The sequence below is a fragment of the Calypte anna genome, chromosome 19 (assembly GCF_003957555.1).
Source record: "Calypte anna isolate BGI_N300 chromosome 19, bCalAnn1_v1.p, whole genome shotgun sequence".
NCBI classification, from domain to species: Eukaryota; Metazoa; Chordata; class Aves; order Apodiformes; family Trochilidae; genus Calypte; species Calypte anna.
This window is the reverse complement of record NC_044264.1, coordinates 10,995,532-11,020,809: the sequence shown is the minus strand read 5'-3', so window position 1 is coordinate 11,020,809 and position 25,278 is coordinate 10,995,532. Positions and strand designations below refer to the sequence as shown.

The following is a 25,278-nucleotide window of genomic DNA, read 5'->3' as shown; positions in this document are numbered from 1 at the left end:
AAAAGCTACAGGTATTAACTAGAAATGCCAAAGTACAGGATAAGTAAGCATATTATTTTCAGCATAATGAGCTCACAGTTACTACTGTGAGCTCACAGTTACAGCACTAGAATACTAAACCATAGATTAAATAACAAAGCATTTGAAAGAAATCTACTACAAGAAGATAAAGAAAATGTTTGTTGATAAATATAGTTCTTTTTAGGCCTATATTCATGTACAAGTACAACAAATGGCATAGGCATCTAACAACAAGGAGAAATGCAGGGAAAAATAGACATAAAAGATAAGAAATGCAACATTCTATTGGCATGTCTCATGTGCCACATTGCATGATCAGTGTATGGACTCAGTATTGCTTCACACTGTAAGTTGCTGTACAAACTCTCAAGCCAAGACCTCAAAATTGCAAGTCTGCATTTAAAACTGAGTAATTTGAAACTGAAACAGTGAGTTCCTATTATCTTGTGGGCTTTGAGGCTTTAGATTTTATATTCAAAGACTTTCCTCCCATGCTGTCACAGATTTAGGCTTACTTACTGCTTCCAAGAAAAACTGGGATTCCTACATGACTCAAAGAGGTAAAAATTTAAGAGTCATAGCAAATTTTATACAATTTGATTGAACTCAGAGTCTAGCAACATAGATTATTCATTAGTTAGACAAATAATTTAATCTTTGTCATCATGTTTGAATTAGCAGGATATATTTCTAACTAGTTTTACAGGTAGGTAAGTATAAAATGCAACATTTCATACTGAACAGAAAAGTTGAGCTACTTGCTTAAAGTTGAAATAGACCCCAAAAAAGCCTAAATAAACTAGTTTCTAGCTTTTTGCTTTATGCTCACATTGTCTCACTTTAAATGACTGAGACTTGGCCAAATCTGCACACAGATACATGAACTAATGCGAACAAACTCTGTGCAACACAACCCCATATGATTCTCCAAGTTTGAGACATTCAATATTTGCAGAAACAGTATTGGCAACTTGGTATTCCGAAAGAAGAAAGGAACAGTCAGGCACATGCTATAGGAAGTGGAAAGAAAATGGGAAAGCACTAATTCAGCTCCTTACAGGCAGCACTCTCTGCTATTATGCCAGCTGGATACTGACATACCCATTAAGCCACTAGGAATCACCTTCTGCCCACAAGATAAAACAGGATCTGTTTGCTACTTCAGTGTGGCTGAGTAACCTGTTCTGACACAGACCATGCTGAAGGTCCTTCTGTGTTCACTGCTGGCTCTAGTGGTACATGTTTAGAGCTGGAGGTCAAAGGGATTCCTTTATGCCGCTACCTTAGCACCATCAAAACTTATGCACCTGAAACAAAGGCCCTTCAATGAAGAGAAATAAATACCATGCAAGAAAAGAAGCTACCATGATAGATGCAGTGCTGGAGGGGGATCTAACGTAGTTCGACTAACAAAGCAATTGTCCTGGCATTACCCATTGTAAATAACACATAATTTACTTAGGGCACTGGCACAGGATGACATGCATACTTGATGCTGAAGAAAAGCCTATTTTTGCCTGTTACACTCGAGAGTTTATACAAGATTAATTCTTAAAAACTAGCTGTTTCTTAGATTGTCAGAATCTTTTACTCTCAAATGAATGAGACAGATTGTGGGGTATGCCCCCCTGATTTGAGTGTTTTGAAAGATAGAAGCTTGAGAAAAGAGAAGGAACCATTCATATGCAGGTCCAAAGGTACTGTCTCAAAGTGGTACCCAAATCTCTGCACTAATTCTCTATGGTGTGTACCCTCCTGGTTCTTACTGTAGCAATACCGTGATGCAGTGGAAGCTAATGTAAAAACAAGTGGTCCACTGTGTTACAGAGGAAATGATCCATGCCAAAGAAGAGACAGGTCTTGCAATTTTTTATTTGCCAGGTTCTTAATTGTGCAACTCACCTGTTTAAATTAAACAGAAATCAATTATAAGATGCCATAAATGTGTCTCAGAAAGAAATCACTTGCTATTAAGAGGACAGAGAATTGACACACCAAGTATACCACAGTTATAATAAAACCAGTGCTCCTGATTACCCCATATGGACATTCCCCCCGCCCCAGCAGTCCTGACAATATACCATGCTGTGTGACTGCTTGTGAAAATAACATTTGTTTTCTTCTTGTACAGCAGCAGGAAGCTCTTTCCTAGTTGAGATGAGGGCATTTTTTCAGGATGTCCCTTTCTTCAAATGCACAGAAGTGTCTGTCCTACAGCTTTTAGCTGAATCTGTTTTAGACAAGATTTGATCTGCATGAATCAAGAGAGGTAAGCTCAGTGTTACCCACTCATGCAAGCTCCACGGTGTGTTAATTGCAATTGAAGAGTAAGCACCATGAAATAGTTGGCAGTGGTGAGATGTCCTCATCCTGTGTAGACCATTGGAAGGCATAAAGGATCCATTGCTCAAATGCATTTAGATACATATGCAAATCAGCATTAAGTGACTGTCAAAGCACAGAAGGTTCTGTTCCCAGTTTCTGCTTCTTCAAGCAAATACTGATAAGCTTCAGGTGACTGTAACAAATGTATGTGACCAAGCAACTTCTAGGCACTAGAACTGGCTTCCTCCTTAGTTACACTTTCCAAGTGAAACTGTTTATACACATGTTCTACCATGCCATGGAAAAGGGATGAGGCTGCACCACACGCAGCCAGCTGGGTAGACAGGGTTGCGTGCCATTGGAGGTGCCTGGGAACAACAGTGGGTGGTGAGTTTATGGTGCCCAGAACCTTGAAAGAGCACAGAAGATAAAGGCACAAAAATAAAATCATTCTTGAAGTAGTTTTCTGCTCAGAAAAGCACCTTGTCATTTCATGCGTAATACTTTCCTCACTTTTGAAGGCAAAAATGAAGAATTTCCATTTCTATAACAAACATTCATGTTAATAACAAAACTATTAAACATCCTACACACACCGCTATGCTGGAGTACAGATCTTCTGGCCAGAATTCTGATTCTGTAACTCCTTCTACCTTGTACCCCCCATCATAAGGTGGAGAATCAACATGGGCACAGAATCTGACCTTTGTGTCCTCTCAACATTCTTGTGAGGCAGGTTAAGTACCATGACATCTTCTTCAAGATGGGAAACTGAGGCAAAAAGAGATGAACTGGCATGCATGAGGCTGCACAAAAACTGCAGGAGAAGAACTCAGGTCATGCTCACAGATCTCTCCACTGTAACACACTGCCTTACCTCCCACTCAGCTTCATCTCCAGAGGCTGAATGAAAAGCATCCATGTGCCACCAACAAAACACACATAATCCAATACCAATCTTTCTATAAACTACTTCTGCTTCATAAATTAGATAAACAGGTGCTACAAAACACTTTTCTCACAAGACCTGAATTCCAAAGTAGAGAAGACAACTGCCAAGTCTGTAAGCCAGCACAAGACCAAATATCCAGGCCCCTAAATTTTTACAAGGACTTCAATTAGAGCCTTGTCTCTATTTGAAAATTCCATAGTTAATTAGTAAAGCAAATCAGGGGCTAATCTAGAAATTTTCATAATGAGTGTGAAGTCCTATAGGCCACTGTTCATTTTCAGGCTTCCACTAACAAAACACTGGCTGGTATGTGAAACCACATCCTGTGGCGGACAGAGGGAAGGCTCCTGGCCATGCCAGTGCCTCAGTGCAAGAAACACAAAGCCATCATTGCCCAAGACTTCAACTAAACCATGACGACCATGGAATTACATTATCTCAACCCTCAGTAAGGGTGTCGTAAGTGCATTGAGACTTGGGAGTGAAAACAAAGCAACTGAAAATGTGTTGGATGTTGACTTGGAAGGATTCCACCATGTGGCTGAGGCCACATTAAAACATAACATAGAATAGCATAGTATAGCATAGCATAGCATAACGTAATGTAACGTAACATAACATGCCCCTTCTTTCACTAGACAAGTGGCAAGAGGGTTTCTCTGTACAGATGCTGACTTATGGATATAAGGAAGTTAATGAAATTTCAGCCCTTGCCAGATGCAGTGTTCAATAATAATGATTTAGAAGTGCACATCAGTAACACAACAGTTCAAACCATCTGATACAAAAGTCTGCCCCGTCTTTATTTAAAGTTTGATGAATTCTGAATCTCGATCCTGATTGGAGGTCTAATGGATCACCTGATCACTCTAATGATCTGGGCACATGATCCTTAGGGTTGTGTAATTAAACAGCAATTCTGGCTCCAGTATGACAGGATAAATTTGTGTTGGTTCTTGCCTGAACAACTTATGCGTGACTCCCACATGGTAGTGAACACCTGACACTTGATATGAAGTGGTGATGAGACTCTATATAGGGCTTCAGGCAACAGGGAGTAATTTTAAGGGTCCTTTCCTTGTTTAACACATGAATTCTTCACTTCTCACTGGTTCATTGTGCTGTTTGCCCAGGTTGGGAATGTGTCCAATTCAAACATAGGTCTTCCCCATGTGTTGATGGCCAATGTGACACAGAAGACTCCAATGATGTTCATCACTATTCCAGATCTAACCTGTGAGGACAAAAGTCCAAACCAACAACAGTAACCAAACACTAGCACACCAAATTGCAGGAAGGCCTATATGTACATACACAAGAAAGACACCCAGTCAAATAAATCACAGAAATAGCCATTGTATCCACTGTCCTACATTCCTGCTTGAGTGGAAATACCAGGAAATGCACTGTACAAAGCTTTTGAAAACTCTGCTATAGAACTAGTGTAGGAGCTTCAAGGCATGTACACATTGTTTTTATTTAAGAACAGCTTCTGCTCCCCTCAAGTTTCCAGTTAGAAAACTGAAAACATTAGGGTGTTCAGCACAAAACCTGGCAATGTGTGATCTGGCAGGCAGAGGAGTAGAGCTTAGGACAACTGATTGTTACCTTCTGCTTTTAGCTCCAGTGGAAGCAAGGTTTCAGCTACCTTCACCGAAGCCCCAGAAGACTGGAAAACACTAACTATAGTGCTTTTTAAATCTTCATTGTTTAAGAGACTTATGACTTGTCAGTTTTAATTTCAATTCAAATAGAGAGCTTCAGATAAGAGACCAGGCAATTATCATCTTACCATATCCAAAACACGGATGTGACCATAGGAAAACACTATTGCATTTGGTGGTGTTGCAACAGGTAGCATGAAGGCAAAGGAAGCACTGAGAGTACCAGGCAGCATAACATACAAAGGATGGATCTTGACAGATGCAGCCTGCAATGAAATAGAGAATATAATACTGGTGGATTTCCAAAAGAAAAGCACAGACTACACTTCCCAGACCACTGCAACACACAGGTTCACCTTGTTTCCTGGTATTATATCACCACACCTATATATTTAGATATTTACAAACATTTTATTCTTAAATTCTATATGTATTTTCTTCTGTGTTCTATACGTATTCTATCATAAAACCATGAAGATGAAGGAACCATTCAAAGGGCTTAATAGAAAATGCTGGATTTTATTTTGTTTGGGTTTTGTTTGTGTGTTTTTTTCCAATTCTGAATTGGTGGTTCAAATACAAAATTATCACAGTTAACTGATGCTTGTTGAACTGTATTTTAATAAGTGAGTCTCACTTATTGTTCCTCAGGGCCAAGGGACACACCCTACAGAAGGCTTCAACTGCCTTCCCTTTCAGTGAGGGTGCCATGGAATAGGTATCCTCAATTAGCTTCTTCCCCTAGGAAGCTGGTTCTCAGGGTTCAGAAATATAGGTAGGGCCCACTGGACAAAGCCTGCATTTGCACTTTACATATTATGCTATAAGCACAGTGCTGAACACCAGTTGAAACCACTATCCATTACAGCATACTGTCAGATGGACTGTTTAATTACTGGCTTTCAAAGTAACACTGGAGCAACATTCAAGACAATAAATGATATTGCCTTGCCACTAGAGACTCCGATATTGCAGTTCATAGGACAGCAGGATCAAAGTAATCTTACCATGGATGAAAAGACAGGTAGGAAGAGGGTGGCTGTGGCAACATTACTGGTGCATTCAGTGAAGACAGCTATAATAAGTGAAAGTACTGTTGCAATGGCCCACGGTGGGATAGATCCTAGTGGAGTCATTTGATGACCCAGCCAAGCTGAGAGCCCAGAGTTCTGACAAGAAAAAAAATCAGTTTTCAGTGGGGCCTAGAACCCCTAGTTCATGAACACATTACGGGTAACATTCCTAACGAATAATGCTAAATGACTCCTGAATTATATAAACACCATCCAGGAAAGTCCAGTGATCTGTCAGAAACACTAAAAAAAAATTTCTTGCCAATTAGACGTAATACTGAGTCCCACTTTCCTAATTTTTTCTGGAACCCAAATACTACCTCACACTTTGGCAACAAGAGTATGTTTTTTTTGCTAAACAGCAAAAATTCTTAATGTGACTACTGCAAATAATTAATGTATCACTCAGAAGTTTCCTGGCATGTCTTACTAAGGTTTCTGAAAATACTGATACTGTATGAACGCTCTGTTCTAGAAACATAAGCAGCAACTGACTCAAGCAGCTTACATAACCTTTGACTAGATGGCTTTGAAAGCTTTGGAGCTTTAATAATATATGCATGATGTATGCAGATGAATGTATGGTCCTATAGCTTTAATTTGCCCCGTGGTTTAAAACTACCCAGCCACAAAAGTTAGATCAATATATGAATTTCCCCAAGAAACTTGGTCAAAGCACACAAATCCCTGAAAAAGAGGCACAAACACCTCTCCTCTCAGTTCTTGCTAATTTGGATCTGCCTCCAGACTGAACATCTCTGCTGGGTTTGGCTTTGGGTGCATGCCCAGTAATACAGGACTAGATAACAAACCAGGGAAGTTCGCCTTTGAGTCAGAGAAAAACAGATGTCAGGACATACTGCACTTGCATCAGCCAAAGCAAAACCTCCTCCCAGCAGCAGCACAATGCTCCAGGGCATCTTCCTCTGAACCACATTCCAGTCTAGCAGCGGGGCTGATAAAAATGCCTTTTTTATATCTGAAGTGAGAAATGAAAAGCAGAACATGTTTTAGGAAAGTGAAGACATTTTGTCTTCTGTGCTGTAAGATACTAGGGAAAGACCCAACAGGCAGATGCATATTACTGAGAAACCTGCATGGGGTAAGGGTGACACATGAGCAGGGACAGTGTCCCAGCCTCACCCAAGAAATGAGAGAGGTGAGCTATCCTGACGAACTGCATGGAAATCCAGCATGTTTCTGCCATGTTAACTAGAGCTGGCTGTTTCACGATGTTACAACTCCTCTTTTAAATACCTTCTTCAGGCTGTTCAGGGTCAGACGCACTTGGATTCCAGCTTATGAATTTGGGTTTATTGGCAGGAAGGACAAACAGTAGAAGGGCAATAAACACAGCAGGAGCAGAATCAGTGATATACCTAAAAAAGAAAAGAGAAGATAGCTTAGAAAATAGACATCTTTCTCCTAGAAGATAGATGCCTTCTAGTACTGCAGTTGCTGCTCTTGGTCATCCTGTTTCAGGATTGTACATCAGCAAAATGGGTGATTAGCTCATGACTAAGGCCTTTCAGACCTGCCACAACAATACCCATTAACAGCCAGAGTCATAGATGACTGGGAGCAGGGTTCCTTCTCTGTGATGAAGCCAAGATTTAACAGTTGTACCTCCAAGAAAGATGTGTAAAGAAGTGGCCTGAGCAGACAAGTCCCATTGTCCATTTTGTGTTCTTAATATGCCACAGAAATCATGCAAAGAAGCCATTCAAAGAAGTAAGTCAATTTCCCAGTAAATTCCAAGCTATTGTTTAGAGGTGATACTAACAAGCATTCAAATGACACTACAACTGATTGTAGCTCATACAAACGATATAGCAGCATGTACACTGGGGTGACTGAGACCCTAATTACAGAATTTTTTCATTCATTTAGGAGATCCAGATTGCTCTGTGTCCAGTTCTCCAGTCAACTGATGATCTCATACACAAGTGATAGATCAAGCCCAGAAAACACGAGAATTCAGATAAGATTGGAATGAATGTCTCCACACCAAAACTGGAATGTAAGAGAAAGGGAATCTGATTCACAACCAGGGTATGGTATGGAAAAAAACCCAAAACCAAAAAACTAAAACTTACTTTTCTCCTTCTGGGAAGAGCCTGGTGGCCCAGCCCTTTACAAAGCCGGGGTGTCTGGAAAACCATAAGAGAACCAGCAAAATAAACATTAGGAGGACATTGAATTCAGCATAAGAGATTGGGCCTAATTTCTTCATTTCTGCCTTCAGCACGTTGTATGCAGCTTTTTCTTTAGCAGTTCTCTCTGTCCCACAGCCCCAGCTTTTTTTAAAGCTTTAGGAAAAAGGGAGAATAAAATACTGTAAGTATTAACACACTAAACAGGTTTAACATGCTTGCCACTCTGAAGTTGTCATTCCTGGGGACAGACACAGACTATGGCAGAGGTCAGGAACAAAGAAATCACAACCATTACCAAGTATGTCATAGGGATATGCCAATTCTCACAGAAGAATGAAGTGTATGGATGGATGTAAATCTCTGTCCAATTTGGAGCAACCTGGGATGTAAAACTCAATTTTGAATCAAGGGTAACAAAACAGGTATCTTAGCTCTTGTAGGGCTCAAATTTTCCTATGTGAAACTGAAAAATAAAAAGGCAATTATGTGTAAACATTAAGAAAGTATAAAGCTTTTGGCCTAGTGCAACTCCCGTAAATTAAAAAAAAAAAAGGTTTTCAGACATCAAAGGTTGCTGTGAAATCGAACTGCTCTTTCCTACAAAACTTATCAGTGAATTTTTTCTAATCAGATTTCTCAGTAAGCTGATCTGCATTAGCTGAGTTAAGTACCATATAGTTAAGTACTCACTTGAGTCCCATGAAGGAGCACTGTAGCCAAAGCCAAGCTAACACCAACATCAGAATCATATTTGGGAATGCAAACCCAAACCAGGAAGCAAAATTCACAACATCATTATTGTTGGGGTACAGCCTGAAAAGAAAAAAAAATGCTTTCTCTATAAATGTCAAAACATTTAGTAATCTGCTCTCCCTTTAATATGTGCTAGTGACAATTACACGTGTAAATCCAACCTCCATAGCCTAACTGAAGTCAATAGGAAGACAGCCTGCATTTCACAGGTGAACTTAAGTGATCCTCAGCTTTCCCCTGTATTTTACTTTAATAGATATAGGAGCTTGCATTGATATTTTATGTCTCAGCAAGACAATCACTGCTGAAAGATCTCCTGCACGTTCTAAGTACCTTTCACTTCCTACATGTCTAGTTATTTATCCTAAGGCATGATGTTCTTTTTTTCTCCCCATTCGTTCTAGTATGAGAGCAAGAACTGTCTTTCCTGAATTAATAACTGCATTTCTACCTGCTTCAACAGATGAAGTTGCTAGTTGGCTTAAAAGAATTAAGTCAGTGTTATCAGAACATCAATTTCTGTTTTGTCCTGCATCTACCGATGAAGACTGGAGGAAAAATATCAACAGCAAACTTCCAAGTGGGTGTTAAAACTAACAGGTAGCATGGCAGCTGACGATGAAGTACTCCAAACAGAAGGAAGAAATGTTGAAGGACTGCTGTGGTATCTGCAAAATTTCCCCTGTAGATTAGGCTATGTTTAAATCAATGCTCAAACTCAATTTAGCAAAGAGAGTATTTTGTGGATAGCTCCTTTCTTTTACAACATTATCCGTACAGTTTCCACACCCATGGCATGGAGGAATAATATTATAGGAGAGGCTAAGCTATTTTTAGCTCTGTTCGGTGTGCTTATGAGAAGAGTTAATTACACACTCTTACGCTCTTCAATGCAGTACCTCTGCTGATGAGCTGCATTTCAGTTGAAAAAGAGAAGGCAGAAGAACCAGCATCTCAGCATCTCATGATCAACCAAATAGCTGTCTGCTGATTACCAGCATGTATTTCCAAGACTCTCAGGAGACCTCTAATACCAACACAGAGCTGCGTTTAGTAGGCTGAAGCAGAAAAATGAGGGCCATCACTTCATACACACTCCTCACATTCAGTTAATTGACTGGTTATTGCTTATAGTTTGCAACTGAAACAGTCATCTAAGATTAGACAGTTGGTTACAGAAACAGTGAAAGAAATGGCAAGATGACTTACTGATTCATCTGGCCTTTCAATACCATGTTTGGTCCTGTTCCAGTGAGTGTTGCAGTTCCCCCAATGCTGGCAGCATAGCATACACAGAGTGTCATTCCCTTACATATATGCTTCCTCATTTTCATTTCCTCAGAAGATCTGGGGTCATCAGGGACTTGTCCATTGCTTATGACTAGACACAAAGAACAGGACTTGCCTCAGGTATAAAATGACAGAGGCAGAGAATTCAGGACAGGGTCTGGAGGCTCATTGCTTTCAGTCTGCCTATGCCTTTTATTTTAATACAAAAAACCACAAATATATCACAAAAAACTTTGGACTCACATTCATGAAGACCTGAAGAGAGAAGCTGATGGACTGGATCTGTAAGATCAAAGCATGTTGCTGTCCATATTGGACATATCTATCATAACTGTCCAAATCTGCCACAGTTTCACAGCAGTAATTTTGTTTTTCTAGAGAGGCTTACCATCAATCAGATATTGCCATCACTTGAACCACTCCAATACCACAGTAAGAACCCAACTAGCTTTAACAGCTGTGAATATGGGTGCAAAAAAACCCATCCAAAACCAAATTATTGCCTGGCATAACTGTTAAGATTACTATGTTCTGTCAGTTTACATCTTTTCCATGTAGCTTTTAAAGAACTCTTTTCTTCACCCCACCTCCACATACAATCTAGTCAATAAAGAGGTATTTTTTACCCCAGCACCGAAATAGGCTGTGTTTGCACAAATCTTTGCAAACATTCCTCTGTGGCTTAGAAGCTGAAACCCTAGTGATAATCACAAGATTTAGAGTGGGATGCTGGGAGTTGGATGCTATTTCCCACTGGATGTGCTTTTCATTTCCCTGAGCAAGCAATCAAGTCTAGGGAAACCATGGAATGACCACAACCTAAGGAAAGAACACAACAGTATGCATGGGATCTAGCACTATGCATAACAAAATGGCAGCCACCAAAATTGGAAGCCATTTTGAAAAACCTCAATGTCAGATATTTGAGGATTTTCAGTCAGGTTACCATCTTTTTTCCTTGGAAAGATGCAGAGAACTACTAGGTCAGGGAGTTCTGAGCATAGCAAGTTCAGTAGGATCAACTCACTGCTGAGTAGGCCCTTACCATGCACCACAGTGGGATCTGCATTCTTTTCCTCCAACTCAACCACTGTACTTGTTTGCCCAGGTGCTTGTTCCATCATGGTCACATCATACTCTGTGTTGTCCATTTGATCCAGGACAGCCTGGACAATGGGAACCATCATAGCAGTGGTGGCTGTGTTACTTATCCACATGGATAGGAAGGCAGTGACTATCATAAATCCCAGCATGAGGCTGAAAAGAGAGAAACAGGCAGAGGAGAAAGGAGGAAAATCATATACTGCTAGGCTTTGTAGTCACCATAATTTAGAGAGTAGAGCCCAGACAGGGAATACAAAGCAGGGCCATATTCCCTTTTAGGACACCTCTGCCACCTTCACTGAAGGAATCCCAGAAAATCTAAATACTCCTTAGTCTATGCATGCTTAAGTCTGTCATCATTTTGTCCCCAGTGGCAAGCATCTAGAATTTAGCCAGATACTGGTTTTGGTTAAAAGAGAGTTAAACTCTTCCTGCTACCAGACTTCACCTTTGGAAACTCTGTACAGGTGCAGATGAAGAGGTTATCAAAGGTTCCCTTCTCTGCTTTTTTGTTAAATACTATCCCTAGGCCTTTGCTAAATTGACACAGGCAAGGAAGAAGTAATGTAACACTCTTACAGTGCAGGCTTCACCCCAAGAATCAGCAGGACCCTCAGCGCAATCCTTTTGTGAAGATTCCATTGCTCAACAGAAATTGCAACAATCAGGCCTCCAAGAAAGAGCATGTTTGTGTCGTTTAGGTACTGCAAGCACACCTGGAAAACAGAGAAGGTAGTCAGGGCTCCAAATGTTGCCTCCTGCTGGCTTCACTAGTACATTTTGCCTTCCAGTCTCTCAAAGCCATTTATGGCACCAGGCTCTATCCCAACACTGGCAGAAGGGGCAGTTGCAGCCTGTCAGAAGAAGGTTGCCCAATGCATTTTTAATTTTCCCAGAGGATATGTCAGCATTGCTCTTTCATGGGATGGGTTATGAACACCTGTAGGATGTTCTCCAGCAGTATCCACACCAGAAACAGACCTTCCCCTCTACCAACTTGAGCCCCACACCCTTAACATCTTGGGCAAATCTGTGTTTACTCCAGCATTTTCCCACACAAGAATCCTGAACACTGCTCAACGTGTTCAAAAACAGCACTACACAACTCAAGTGCTTTCATATCAGACTTGTTTTGCTCAATACTGCTTGTTTGCTCAGAGCAATGGATATACCTGTATCAGACTTCAAATGAGTAAGTTCCTTACTAATTTAGAGCTCTGAACTCCAAGCAGAGGGAAAAATACCACAGGCATGAGGGAGGTAACAGCCAGCGGGATCACTTCAGTGCACCAGTACACTGCCATGATGATGATGATATATGCACATTTGGCCTCCTGCAACATAATTGAAGACACATTTAAGCATATTCTTTCAGATAAGAAACACATTGATAGCTCTTAAAAGGGGCCACTGCCTTTAGCTTAACAAGTTATGCTGAAATAGGTAACAAAGACATAAGGATTTAAACTTGTGCTCTCAAACCTGGTTCTCAAGTCCCTATTTGCATAAAAACATCTTTTTCACACTTTTAGAGTGTTTGTTCTCATGCACCCACACAAAATTCAAGGTGTGTTCAGTAACATACCTGAGCCCAGAAACTGTATCACTGAATAATTTCTTAACTTTCTAAAGTAACTCTTAAGTTAAATCTCTTTTACTTTTTTATCTGGTGACTAAGCTTTCTAGAGGTATTGAACTACTTTCCTAAATCATACTGCGCTTACCTACTAGGGGAATTCCCTAGATCACAAATGTTGTAACTTCTTTTTATATTATTGATCAGGCATTTCTGTAACCTAGTCTGCCTTGGTTTGTAATTTCAAAACTGTTAGGAGAAGCAAGGCCATTGATTAGCCAACAGTAAACAGTGTTTTAGTCAGTGTTTTGTAGTTCAGAATTTGCCCATATTTAGAGAATTTTATAGAAACTTATTCTAATACAACCAATGGGATTTTATTGCAAAAATAAATGGTGTTACAGTGACATTTAAAATTACTGTAAGGCAATACTTATAAATAGAGGTGTGTTTTCTTTCATTTTGTTGAGAAGCTTAAGAACCAGAAAACAGCCCTTGCAATTACTTTCTTATTTTTTTTTTCTTCAGGTTTCTGAGATATTAGTTACAGTGCAGGCTTTTAAAAAAAAATTTCTTCAGAGACAAAAAAATACCAGACAGGTCCTATTTAAATCTCTTCCCTTAATAAATATGAGGTAAACTCATGATACAATTTATGCTGTACCACAGTAACTAAGTGCTAGAACTGACTGTGGTTAATCTGTTGCCAGTATGAAAGACAGATAAACAATCCTAAATGAATAAAATTCCCAACACTGGAGAAACATTGGTTTTGTAGAGTGGGAAGTAAATAATTTATGTGAAGTTCAAAAATACAACCATGCTTATAAATTAACTCCAAAAACCACAGCCGATTCAAACAACCAAAGCTCTGGTATTAAATACATCTCGGTATCTACACCTATATCTATCAAGTAATGTATGGGAACACTTTCAAAATGTTTATTTGGTGTCCCTGGACAGTTGACAAGAAACAGTGATCTGCCTTCTCACTGAGAGCTGAAAAAACAGTCACTGATAATAATGTTATTCTCCTATTGTGAAATTCTGAAATTTCTTAGATTAGACTGATGACACAAGATTCCTAAAAATACTGGAAAATTGAAGACATACTTTTCCTTTCAGAGAAATTAAGTTTCCTAGTATTGATCAAAGTTGTCCCTAACAGTCAGAAATTCCTTTCTGTAAAGCAGCAGCATTCAACTGGAAGGCAGCGTTGATAATACTTAGACACGTAAATCAGAAGGGCTAGCAATTTTGTTTATAAATATGTATGACATTTTGCTGTACTTTAAAATATACTGAGCTACACAGGACACCCAGAAGAAAGACTTTTTTTAGCATTAAAATAGACTTTAAAGCTCTAGTAGGCTAACATTCACTAAACTGAGCTTTCACATTTTGCCAAGAAGGATGGATACAAGACATAGATAGAAGCCAAACTCTTCACTGTGTTATTCCAATTTTAAGCAGGTATAACCCTGCTGAATGCAAAGAAGTTGTGCCGTTGCTATTGCTATTGTAAGATGGATGGGAACTGGAGGGTATTTCATTTGAAACCCTGTTACGATAATGGCAAAACACACAGCTTCCACCTGCATCACTGGTGAAGAATGCCACTCAGCAACACCCCTTCAAGTACCTCACTTCAGCAGCAGATGAGCTGGAGAATCCAGAAGTCCTATCTTTCTGTCCACTGCTATAATTACTAGTAATGCAAGACATAATTCTAAAAGTGTGGGCCAGTTATGAGTATATTTATCTTTGGTCCAAAAAGAACTGCATTTAATTTGTAAGATGGGCTGGGTCCATGAGAGCCACAAGTCCTGTCGGCGGCATAACCCTTGGGATGAACAGAGATTGGCACAGAAATCCTTCTGCAAGTTCAGTTGCCTAGCCCCAGTGTCTGGAGCTGCACAGGAGTATGAAGTGGCAGGAAGGATCTGCTTCAGCCCACTATGGGGAAGAACTGCCTTGGCAAGGATCGGGCACTGCCTGCTAAAGGGGCAAAGGAGATGCGGTGGTGAGGGGGAGAGGGTGTCCACTGCTGCACAGGCTGCCTGCGGCAAGGCCCCGCGCCAGCTGGGCAAGCAGACCCGCCGGGCTGAGGGGCAGAAGGGCTCTGACTGGCGGGCTGAGGGGTGGGCTCCTGAAGGGCAGCAGGGCTCTGACTGGCGGGCTCTGTTCCCTCGCGGGCCCCGCAGGCACTTACCCGCGTCGGTACAGCGACCGGCAATGGCAGCAGCAGCAGCGGTGTGAGGAAGAGGATTGCGAAGGACCGGTACCTCATCAGGGGCCGCAGGCAGGTCGGGGCCATCTTCTGCGGGGACACACGGTCAGGGCGCGAGGATAGCAGCGCCCGCCGCTACCGCCTTAAGTACGGGGCGGCGGGGCCGCGGCGGGAGGGACATGGCGGGGGGCGACACGACCCGCCCGCACCCTGATGGACACCGGCCCGCCCGCGCCCCGAGGGGGCCGGTCCCTCCCGCCCTGACGGCCACCGGCCCGCTCGTGTCCCGAGGGGCCGGCCGCCGGTTAGCGGTGCGGACGGCGATCAGGAAAGAGCTAACTGCCGGTCTGGCGCCAGGCCCGCCCCCGGCCCTCCGCATAGCCGGGCGGCAGCAGCTCTGCAGCGAAGGGTGCCCGCAGCCCCCGCCTAGCACCTATGGGGCTTCCTCAGGTGATCGAGACCCAGTCGGAATCCGCCGGCCCGCTCCAGCATATGGGCGCCGGACACAGATTGTGGCGTTCCTTATTTCCCAGTCCCTGACGTCCAGCTCTGTGCAGACCCCTCCATGCCCAAGGAGAGCTGATTAATGGCTGTCCAGCTGTCACACGGGTTGAGAGAATGTTTTAAGAAAAAGGTCCCTGCTCATAGAGCCTACGGAAAGTTGTCGGTAAGCAGAAGCCCAGTGTGCTCACAGATTTCTGAGGTGCTAAGGATTCAAAGGGAGGGCCATCACTCACTCACTGACACACTGGTGAGGAAGGCCTGAGCTCCTTTGGGGAGATGGAGAGTTAAAACCATAGTTAGGGTGGTCTCCAAAACAAAGGTCTGTGCAGGCATGCATGGCTGTGTTTCACTACTTATTATTTTGTCAGGGATTACATGTCTGCTGCCTGGGTTAAAAATAACCCAGAAAGGTTAACTTGAAAGGTTGTTTTTAATGGCATTCATATCAGTGATTTGATCTACAGTGTAGCCACAGAACCAGAAGTTACAACACTCCTGAAAAAGGTTGCAAGCATTATCAAAATGGCAGAAAGGAACAACTGGAGGGACTGCAAACTTGACTGAAGACAAATAATTTGTTCGTATGTTATGTTCTGCTTCTGGGATATCAACAGCCACCTGAAATTGAAGGCAGCATAAATTATATCTTGACAGTTTTATCCTGCATTCTTTTAGTACAGTCTTACCAAGCAGTTAGAGAAACAAAGAATTTCAGATTCCCCAGCAAGTAAGGAGGGAGCTCTAACTGCAGCTTGCAGTATTTGTCCCCTGCTGACCAGAGGAACTTGAGTGACTTGAAGTTCAAAACAAGTCTCTCCAATGCTACTGTTCTGTTTGTAAAAGCAGTGAATGTCCACTAAGAAAAACAGTAGCCAACCGGATCTGTACAGATTCCAACTTTTCAAACATTTAGCAGCAGTCCCTCTGGGTAACTTACCAACACAGAGGAAACTTAACACCAGTGCAAAGCTTAGCAGAAAGTGGGGAATCAGCCAAAATTGTCATTCCTGTGGACTGTCTCCAATGAAAAAATGGTCCCCAGTCAAGAAAGAAAAAGGGCTACAAGAACATAAGAAAATATATATAGGTAACTCTAAAGTAGTTGTACTGGCAATTCAGTTTGCCAGTTCATGCTTCACTGTCCTCTTATCAGGTACAGAGAAGGGAATAAATATTTCCTTATTGGGCAGAATTACTGCAAACTGGCCTTCACTGTGCCATGCAAAGTACATTCTGTGAATGGAACAAAACCAAAAAATAGGATTCACAAAATAGACCAAGCATTTGAGTAATAGTTAGTCAGATTAAAAGATACATGACTGAGCAGCTTTGACTTCTTTACTTTCTTTTAAAAGCAGGCACCTTTTCTAGACGGTTGCTTCAGGAGCGAGAGAAGGTGTAAGAGTACAAACCAGTAACAAAGCCAAGCCCATCTCATGACTGCCTCTGCCTCTGCCCTGCCCTGCCTTTCTTGCCATTATTCAGTTGGTGGTTCTGAGGGTCTTTGGAGTTTAACTTGACGGAGAAAGCAGAACATCTTTCTTATGAGCTGAGTAGGTTTGATGAAGATTTCAGTGAGCACCAGAGCGAGCTCAAGAGACTGGGGCACTTGTGACTGGGAATAGCAACAGCTGGGCAGGAACCCAAAGGAAATTTGCACTTTTCAAGACAGCAAATTCACAGATGAGCTTGACAGTGTTGTTAAACCACACATAGAGTGTTGCAGTCTTCCCTTTTGTACTTCAGATACCAGATTCAATTATGTGAGCCACTGTAAAGAGCTCCACTCAGAAGTGGGACACTGCTGAAGACTAGTTAACAAAGGCTGACCTGCATTGCCAGGGTTGGGAGAAGGGACTAAAAATCTAGTCTCTTGGAAGGCAGGAATACCAGCATCACCACTTCAGGTGGAAAAAAGGGCAAATAAAGCTTTTAGTATGGTTTAGGTCATTCCCAAGAGGCAGTTTTTCTGATCTCTCTTTTTCACTATAAGCCAGTCATCTCGGTTACTCCTGTTGTTGATGGATGTGAATGGTCTATGGCAAGGAAGCTTGGTAGGTAGCAGTTGATTAATTTAGTTAGAAATAAACATATTTTCCACCCCAAATTCAAATGTCATCCAAACATACAAGTACAGCTTGCTTGTGTAAAAGCAGTCCATTTGACCTAGATAAGTGCTATTCCCTTTCAGAATAAAAACTCATCTCACATTCTTTTTAAAGTTCTTTGATGTTGCAGACTCTATACAACACACAGAGGTACAAAAGTTTTAACAAAATGATATTAAACAAGGACTGTAAGACCTATCATACTTGACATTAAGAAACAAAAATAAAAACAACTAACCCTGAGACACTATAGGACTTAGCAGAAAACGAAGTGACTTCTACCCAGGCTTTTGAAAATCACATTTAAAAAACAGCCAGCTCAGAACTTACCTCTATGTGATTCTTGACTTAAAAAGATGCCTAGGAGAGGTGTTGTAGATAATGTTATGCACTGGAAGGTTTACACAGATTTTAAGTGGAAAGAGTTATTCCCACTATTCAGAGAAAATTTTAATTACTTTCCGTTTTCCCTCCAATCAGTACTTTCCAGCCACTGCCAATACACTGTGTTGCTTTAGGAGTAGTAGCTAAGTTCCCAATGGAGCATCTGATATTTTTCCAAGAAAAGCTTTTGAGACACTGAACGAACAGTCCTTTCAGTACAATCTCTGTGTCCAACAACTTTCTACGTAAAAGCCCTCATTATGAATTTTGAGTCAGTGGGGTTTTCTTAGTTAGTGTGTGTTGCTGGTCAGGCTTTCTTGACCTAGAATTGGTATTTCCCATATTGTTTGCATGAGGCCTTAAAGCACATTCAAATGCTGTACAGGCAAATGACTACAAAAGAAAAAAAAAAACAAAACCAAAAGAAAATCACATAAAAAATTTTGATCCAGAATTGGCAACTCTAACCTCTCTGTAGCTGCCATCTCATTAACATACTTGTTCAAAGCCTTTTCTCTGCTTCATTACATAATTTGTGTAATAAAACCCAGAAAAACACTCATTATTGTCAGGTCTAAATAATGGCTTCTTTGGCTTCCTTTTTCTTCTTCTTTTGTTTTTCCCAGAATAAAATGCAGGACAGAAGGGGCTTGTTTGGACAGGAAATGAACCACACCAATTTCTGAGCAACTGGGACATTTGTCATGTATGGCATTAGAATACATTAAACAAATACTTGTGAATTGTTCTTCCCAATACCTTTGCAAAGTAGAAGAATTAATGTTATCACCCCCATTTTACAGATTAAGAAGGTCAGTTAATATTCTCTGTGTCTGCTGTATCTCGTTGTTCCACACTGGGCAGGGTCTTCAACATCAAAGAGCCACTTGCATCAGATGCTGTGAGGGATCAGTTGTAGCAGCAGGTTCAAGAAATGCTAGGCCTTCCATCAGAAAGACTTGAAGATACTGGTATTGGTACTGAAATGAAAATGTAAAGATCTGCTCCTTTTTCTCTCTAACTTATATTTAATCTTGAAGTTCCTTGTGTAAAATCTTAGAGCTGTATAGCCCCCAGCTGAGGTGCAGCCATAGGCAGGACCTGCTGCCCCTGGGGCCTCTGGTGCTTCTGGTCATTCCCAACCAGACAGGAAAAGGCAAAGCTGGGCAGCCCAGTCTGGAGGTTTCACTGCGCACGTTCTCTGATATCCTGAACAGGTCCAAGGATCACAGTGTTCACAGCAGGGCCTGGGAGTCTGCTGGGGCGAGGTGGGTGGGAGGCCTGCACAGCTGCTGCCCCCTCCTCAGGTAGCCAGGGGCGGGAAAGTGAGGATGGAGAGTCACAGAGTGGCTTGGGTTGGAAGGGACCTTTAAAAGCCATCTAGCCCAACCCTCCTGCCATAAGCAGGAGCATCTTAACTTTGCTGCTGCATAAACCATGTTGCTTTGGGAAAAAGGGAAACTGGTGAGCTAATCTGTATGTGGAACTCGCACTAAAAACATTTGCCTGGCAATGCTGCTGTTTCTCCTTTAAAACTTTCTGGCTCAGCAGCTGATTGGGGTGGAGCTATTGCAACAGAGGCTTTCAGTTTCGTTTTTTTTTCTCTCTCTGCTCTCATAGGAAGGATATCCAGCAGAATAAGAAGAAAAATAATGACAGAAGAGAGCAGGTTCTGCACAAATTGGTAAGAGATCATTCTCCCCCTTCACCTCTATTAACTATGGAGATTTGAAGAGTTTTTCCAGGATTTTACTTAAGGTTATCTAAGTCTACTGTAACAGGAGAAGAAGAAAAAACGCAAGATAGAAGGGGTGTACATGAGCCACTGAGTACTCAAAGAAAATATTTTGCATGCATTTTCACATTTCCAGGTTGCTGCTTTCTTGCTACTATATTGTGGAGAGGTTTCTTCCATGGCCGTCTTGTATGCTGCATGTTCTCTTTTTAAATATCACTGTGGGTAATTTTGCAGCATGTGGCAGAGGACTCAGTGCATGGACCATATCAAACCCAGCAGCTGCCTCTGTTTCACTCCATAGCTAATGTTTCTTTCTGTTGCTATACTTGTAGTTAAATGATAAAATATTTATTTTTTTCAGGGTAATTGGCCATCTTTCATAGTATTGAAGGATGAAGGACCATGAGAATGGCATAGCTTGGTGTGTCTCAACTAGAAGCTAGGCCACCAGGCACATTATATGAACTGTGAACCACTGCAATTAAAAAAAAGAGTCAAACTTAAAAAGGTTAAACATGAGCTTAGCCTCAATTTTATTTAGTCAGAAAGGAAACCTAATGAGTTCATTTACTCATGTTTCTTTCTCATTTATGTGCTTGGAAGTAAACGAGATGTGTCTGCTGCTAATTTTTCCATCCATACGGTCCACTGTTTGAGGTTTCTCACTCTCTGTCTGGAATGTGATGAGCCAGTTTCCCAAAAGGATATGGAAGATCATCAAAAAGAAGCACATAATCAGGTGAGGGAGGCTTCATGTTCTTCAGGGTTTTCTTGCAAACAGTGAAAGCTCTGCCAGTGCTGAATTAGTATGTTCATGGTATGGTACTCTATAATAATGTCCTAGTTCTAATGTTGTTCTGTTGTTTTACACCTCCTTCATATCCTGGAAGAGGACTTCCCTCTGTCAGAAATTAAGTGGAACTTAATTGCACAGGAGAAAATACGATTTAGAATTTTCTCCTACTTCATATATAAAGCTGATGATGCATACGTTGTTTTCTTCAAGTTGCCATAGCTTTATTAGGCCTAAGGTATTCAACAGACTATGGTAAGAAAAAGAATTTACAAATACTGTTGGTGATTTCAGAAAGGAACAGGCATCAGTAGGTGCAGTGGTTGGTAAAATGAGCTACAGAAAGCAGAACCTTCTAGCAACAGAATTAGCTAGGCCAGGCTAGGAGTGAAGCCTCTTGAGCCACAAAACCTGGGGCTGAAGTAAAATTTTAAATATCCCCAAGTTTGCGAGAAGGTGTGGTGGATTGCCTTGATGGTGCCAAAAGCAAAATGTAATCACAGCTCTAATTCCTTCTTGGACAGTGGAATCAGCGTTCTGTGTTTCTCTAAAACCAATGACTGTAAGTTGACCTGAGCAGCTTGTCTTGATGACTTGTGTCAGTGTTGTGTTTCTCTCAAATTTTTTTGAGAGAAGGTATTGATGGCAATCTTTGTCAGAAGTGCAATAAATCATTCCCAGATAATCAGTACTTCCAGCACCTGGTAAGCACATTTGAAACTGAACAAGAGAATGTTCTGTGCTTAATTTCCAGCCAGGTTATTTCTCTAAAAAGTTATATATATGTAAAAAGGGGCAGTGTGTCTTGGCTCCTAAGCTGTAGCTTCATGACACAGTGTATTCAGCTGGAGCTTTACTATGAGGTGTTGTCCACTGTCCCTCCCCTTGAGTCTTTTCTGTCACAAGTCACAACATGCCACACTGTTGCATGTAATACCAATCTTGACCTTATTATGTATGCTCTCTTTTAACAGAGCAAATGTGGAGCAGCCCATGAGCCAACAAAACACCTTGCTGGCCAGCCAAATTCAGAACCCATCAGTGATCTGCCAAAGCCTTTATCCTTAGCTCCCGCTTCATCCTCTGGAAATGCAGTGGCATGGAGAGATGTCCGTCCCAAAGAGAAAGGAAGGGACCAGTCGTTGATCTCCAAAACCTTGCTTAAACACCCAAAGAACAAAAAGATCGGCTCTCCCTCTACTACAATTGGTGGACTTTCCACATCACCTGAAGCTCTTAAAGACAGCCAGTCTTTCGATATGCTGGTGACCTGTACCCATTGCAACATTCTTCTGCCTCTTCCAGCCCTTCAGAAACATGAGGTAGGAAGTGACACATTGGACTCGGCCTCATACATGCAAAGGGCCAGACTGATATCCACACTGCCTGGGGTCCCAGTGCCCTGTTCTGGATTCCTTAGCTTTTTGAAATGCTGTCCATGGGTACATTCTCTCTGTAAAGTGTGGAAATTGTTACATGCATTGACTGTTTATGCTTACATCTACATAAACAAGATCCAATGCCTGCAGTCTGAGTTTTATGAAAATAATAACCATTACTCAAGCCACTAATTTTAATCTCAACAGAAGTCTTCAGCAATTGTCCTTAACAGCTGAAGGCTGACACTGTTCTTGCTAAGCAAATAGTATGGTTATATCTCAGCTGCATTAGGGATGGAGCTCTAGATGATCTTCCATCCCAACAAAAGGTGCCTATTTATCTCCCTAATAAATGTGATTGCACAATAAATGTGATTGTGAAAATAATGGTAAGATCTCTGATATAACTGTTATTTATTTTTCTAGATCAGATGTCTACATTCAACACTTTTGAATGGGATGAAACAAGAATCAAGCCATGGAGAAATAGGTACTACAAATTTAGAATAGAATTAATAATCCAGGATTTTTCAGGTTAATGGGAACAATGGAACACTTGTAGAGGAAGTGTGTCTAGAAAAGCTAATTCTCTGAATATCACAAAGCTCTTAAGATTCCAACACACAGTGGGTTCCTATGAGGTCACATTGAACAAGTACTGCTTCAGAGTCCATGTATTTTCAACTCAGAGTAACCCATATTGTGCCACTCAGATTTTGTTACTATGAACAGTGCAGTACTTTCCCTACTGTTAACAGAGATCATCACAAAGGATTTCACAGACCAAATGTTTTGTCCCAGGTCTGTCTGCTCCAACACTGGATGGAGACGTAAAGAATAATTTCAAAAGACAAGAAGTACAATTATTTTTCCTCCATAGTACAAATTGAATATTTAGTAGAAGCATTGTTATAATTATACCAGACAATACCTCCAGTTGAGTTTGCATTGATGCGTAAGTGGTATGTCACTTTCCTAACCCTGTTCCAGACAGGCTGTGGATCTTAATCCTTCTCTTTTTGCTAACACCTCCCCCTACTTTTCAGTTCCTAAGCAGTATCATTTCCCCTCAGTCCAATTAATTAAGTGAAACTGAAAGCAATTGTTCTCAGTATGTCCTTTTTCTGCTTGGCTCAGTAAATGAAGTATTACTTCTTCCTGTAAAACTTCCCTCTCTTGGTAAGTTAAAGAGAGAAAACACCAAAGTGAGAAATAGGGAGTTTGTCTAGTTTTGAATTACAGGACTCTGGTCTTGAAATAAAAGTAAGTACATTGTAATTACATGGATTATTTAAACTGCATTGTAGTGGGGTTTTTTTTAATATTGTTTAGCTGAGTGATGATATAGGAAAACTTTGAAACTTTAAAACCACTCATAACTGAACTTTGTTTTACAGAAGACTCTTTCTACAGCATTCATGATTAGATCTGGAAATAGAGGCACATCTTCAGATTGAAACTTCAGCTCAGCTTTAGCAAAAGGCAGTAATAAGTGTGATAACTTTATTGACAAAGAAAAGTGACTTGCTGCTCTGGATCAAGAACAAAGATGGATCAAGAATAAAGAGTGGCTCGGATTTTTATTCCTTATCAAGTGAGGCATTTAGAAATTTTTTACCAGAAAACTGTAAAAGTGATGGGGGCTCAGCATTTGTTGTAATTTCAAATATTTCTGTGTAAGCTTGCCATAGGCATGTTCTCTTCCCACCCACTTCGGAAATGGAAGCAGTTTATTTTAAAATGTTTTTTCTGGGGTAAAGAAGGAAATAAAGAGCTCAGAATTCCTTATGTTGAGCACCACCAACTCCCTTTGTCCCCACTGAGAGCTGAGACCTTAGTGAATGGCCCAGTGAAATTTAAAAAAGAACATTGTTATGCTCACCTTAGGTTATGCTCACCTTCACTTTGGTGAACCACTGAACCTAGGGACAGCACAAACAGCTTAGTCTTGGGAAATTGCAGGCACATCCAAGGATAACTGGGGGTGTTAATTTTCTGATATATAAATGGAAACTGCTAGAACCCAGTGGTGGAAAAGTTAAACTTGAAGAGTGGATGCTTTATGCTGAAGTCTGTGAACATTTGTGAAGCAGCCTTTGCTGCTTGGCATCTTGCATCAATAAACACTGAAATATAGAACAGTTTTACTACATGGTTCCAGTTTGCTCTCATCTGCCTGTAGCACTGTTCAAACTTAAAAGCTGATGGCTGGAACTAATGTACATATGCCGACTTATAATTTTAGTAATGTCTTACTTCTCAGATCCAAACTCTTCTATTCTGCACTCATTAGACTTTCACAAAGTTCAGAATTCTTATTATTCTTTGAGACACATCACAGCGATGGACTTGATGGCTCTTCACACAATCATAAGCTCTCCTGTGTATTTTGGGGTCTGTACAGCTTCCAACAAACCCAGACATGTCAGGCCTCCCAGGAACTCCTTATTGTTTTTCAAAGTCTGTTCAAAGAGGGCTGGTAAACTTAACGTAGTCTGAAGGGACAAGAACCAAAGTGGCTATGACTGAAAAATGACACAAAACTTAGGTTAGGCCAGCTTTATCCTCACAACTCATACGTATAACTCCAGCTTTTTGAAGAAGTGGTATTTCCTCACCTTTAACAGCCACAGCAGGGCTTATTTCAGAAATCTGTGCTGCAGTGGCATCGTGTGGCTGTTGGTGTCACTGGCACAAGCTAAACCACCTCATGGCAGGAGACCTGGCCTTGGCGAGAGGAGGAGAATCAGGTGCAGCCTTGCCAGCTGTTCATTTGCAGAGGCAAAGGACTGTCTGGAAGTGGCAGTGGCTTCTGCAGACCTGAGGTCTGAGGGTCCATAAGGGATTTGCACGAGGTTCAAGGTGAGAAGCAAGCTTCCTTTCTCTTTTGCTCTCCTTGTTTTAAAAATTCCCCAGTTTGTAATCCAGATTAGTGGAAAACTGGAAATAAACTTGGTCACTAGATGGCAACAAAGAATAAATGTGGTCTTCCCTGATCAGGAGGCAAAGTTTTTGAGTTTGTCCTAGATTTGATCTGAGAGAAGAACTGTGAGATACCAGAGAAAACATGAAAATAAGTGTGCAGTCATTCTTCCAGTAATGAAGATCTGCTTTGCTATTGTTTGCTTCTTAGAAAAAAAAATAGATAGGTTGCAGAAAATTATTATCTGATTAAAAGTATAATTTGGAGTAAGAAAAGGAAACTCTGCTTTCTCAGGGCAGATACTC

At 41.1% G+C, this 25,278-nt stretch overlaps 2 protein-coding genes across 3 annotated transcripts; one reads left to right on the top strand and one right to left on the bottom strand.

The window, feature by feature from the left end:
• Positions 1-1,873: 1,873 nt before the first annotated feature.
• Positions 1,874-15,387, bottom strand: SLC13A5 (solute carrier family 13 member 5). 2 transcript variants are annotated; one of them, XM_030462430.1, is made up of 12 exons: positions 15,127-15,387; positions 12,544-12,672; positions 11,918-12,054; positions 11,280-11,491; positions 10,154-10,325; positions 8,882-9,004; positions 8,132-8,344; positions 7,293-7,414; positions 6,896-7,014; positions 5,970-6,131; positions 5,091-5,228; positions 1,874-2,755 (listed from the first exon to the last, which is right to left on the bottom strand). In XM_030462430.1, the coding sequence occupies exons 1-12, from the start codon at positions 15,229-15,231 to the stop codon at positions 2,570-2,572; spliced, it is 1,818 nt and encodes a 605-aa protein (XP_030318290.1). In that variant the 5' UTR covers positions 15,232-15,387; the 3' UTR covers positions 1,874-2,569. The 2 variants fall into 2 exon arrangements, with proteins under 2 accessions (XP_030318290.1, XP_030318291.1); XM_030462431.1 differs by having other exon boundaries at positions 2,664-4,532.
• Positions 15,388-19,764: 4,377 nt separating this feature from the next.
• On the top strand, positions 19,765-24,968 carry XAF1 (XIAP associated factor 1). The gene is made up of 5 exons (XM_030462438.1): positions 19,765-19,824; positions 20,482-20,617; positions 21,646-21,993; positions 22,477-22,540; positions 23,448-24,968. The coding sequence occupies exons 1-5, from the start codon at positions 19,793-19,795 to the stop codon at positions 23,474-23,476; spliced, it is 609 nt and encodes a 202-aa protein (XP_030318298.1). The 5' UTR covers positions 19,765-19,792; the 3' UTR covers positions 23,477-24,968.
• Positions 24,969-25,278: the final 310 nt, after the last annotated feature.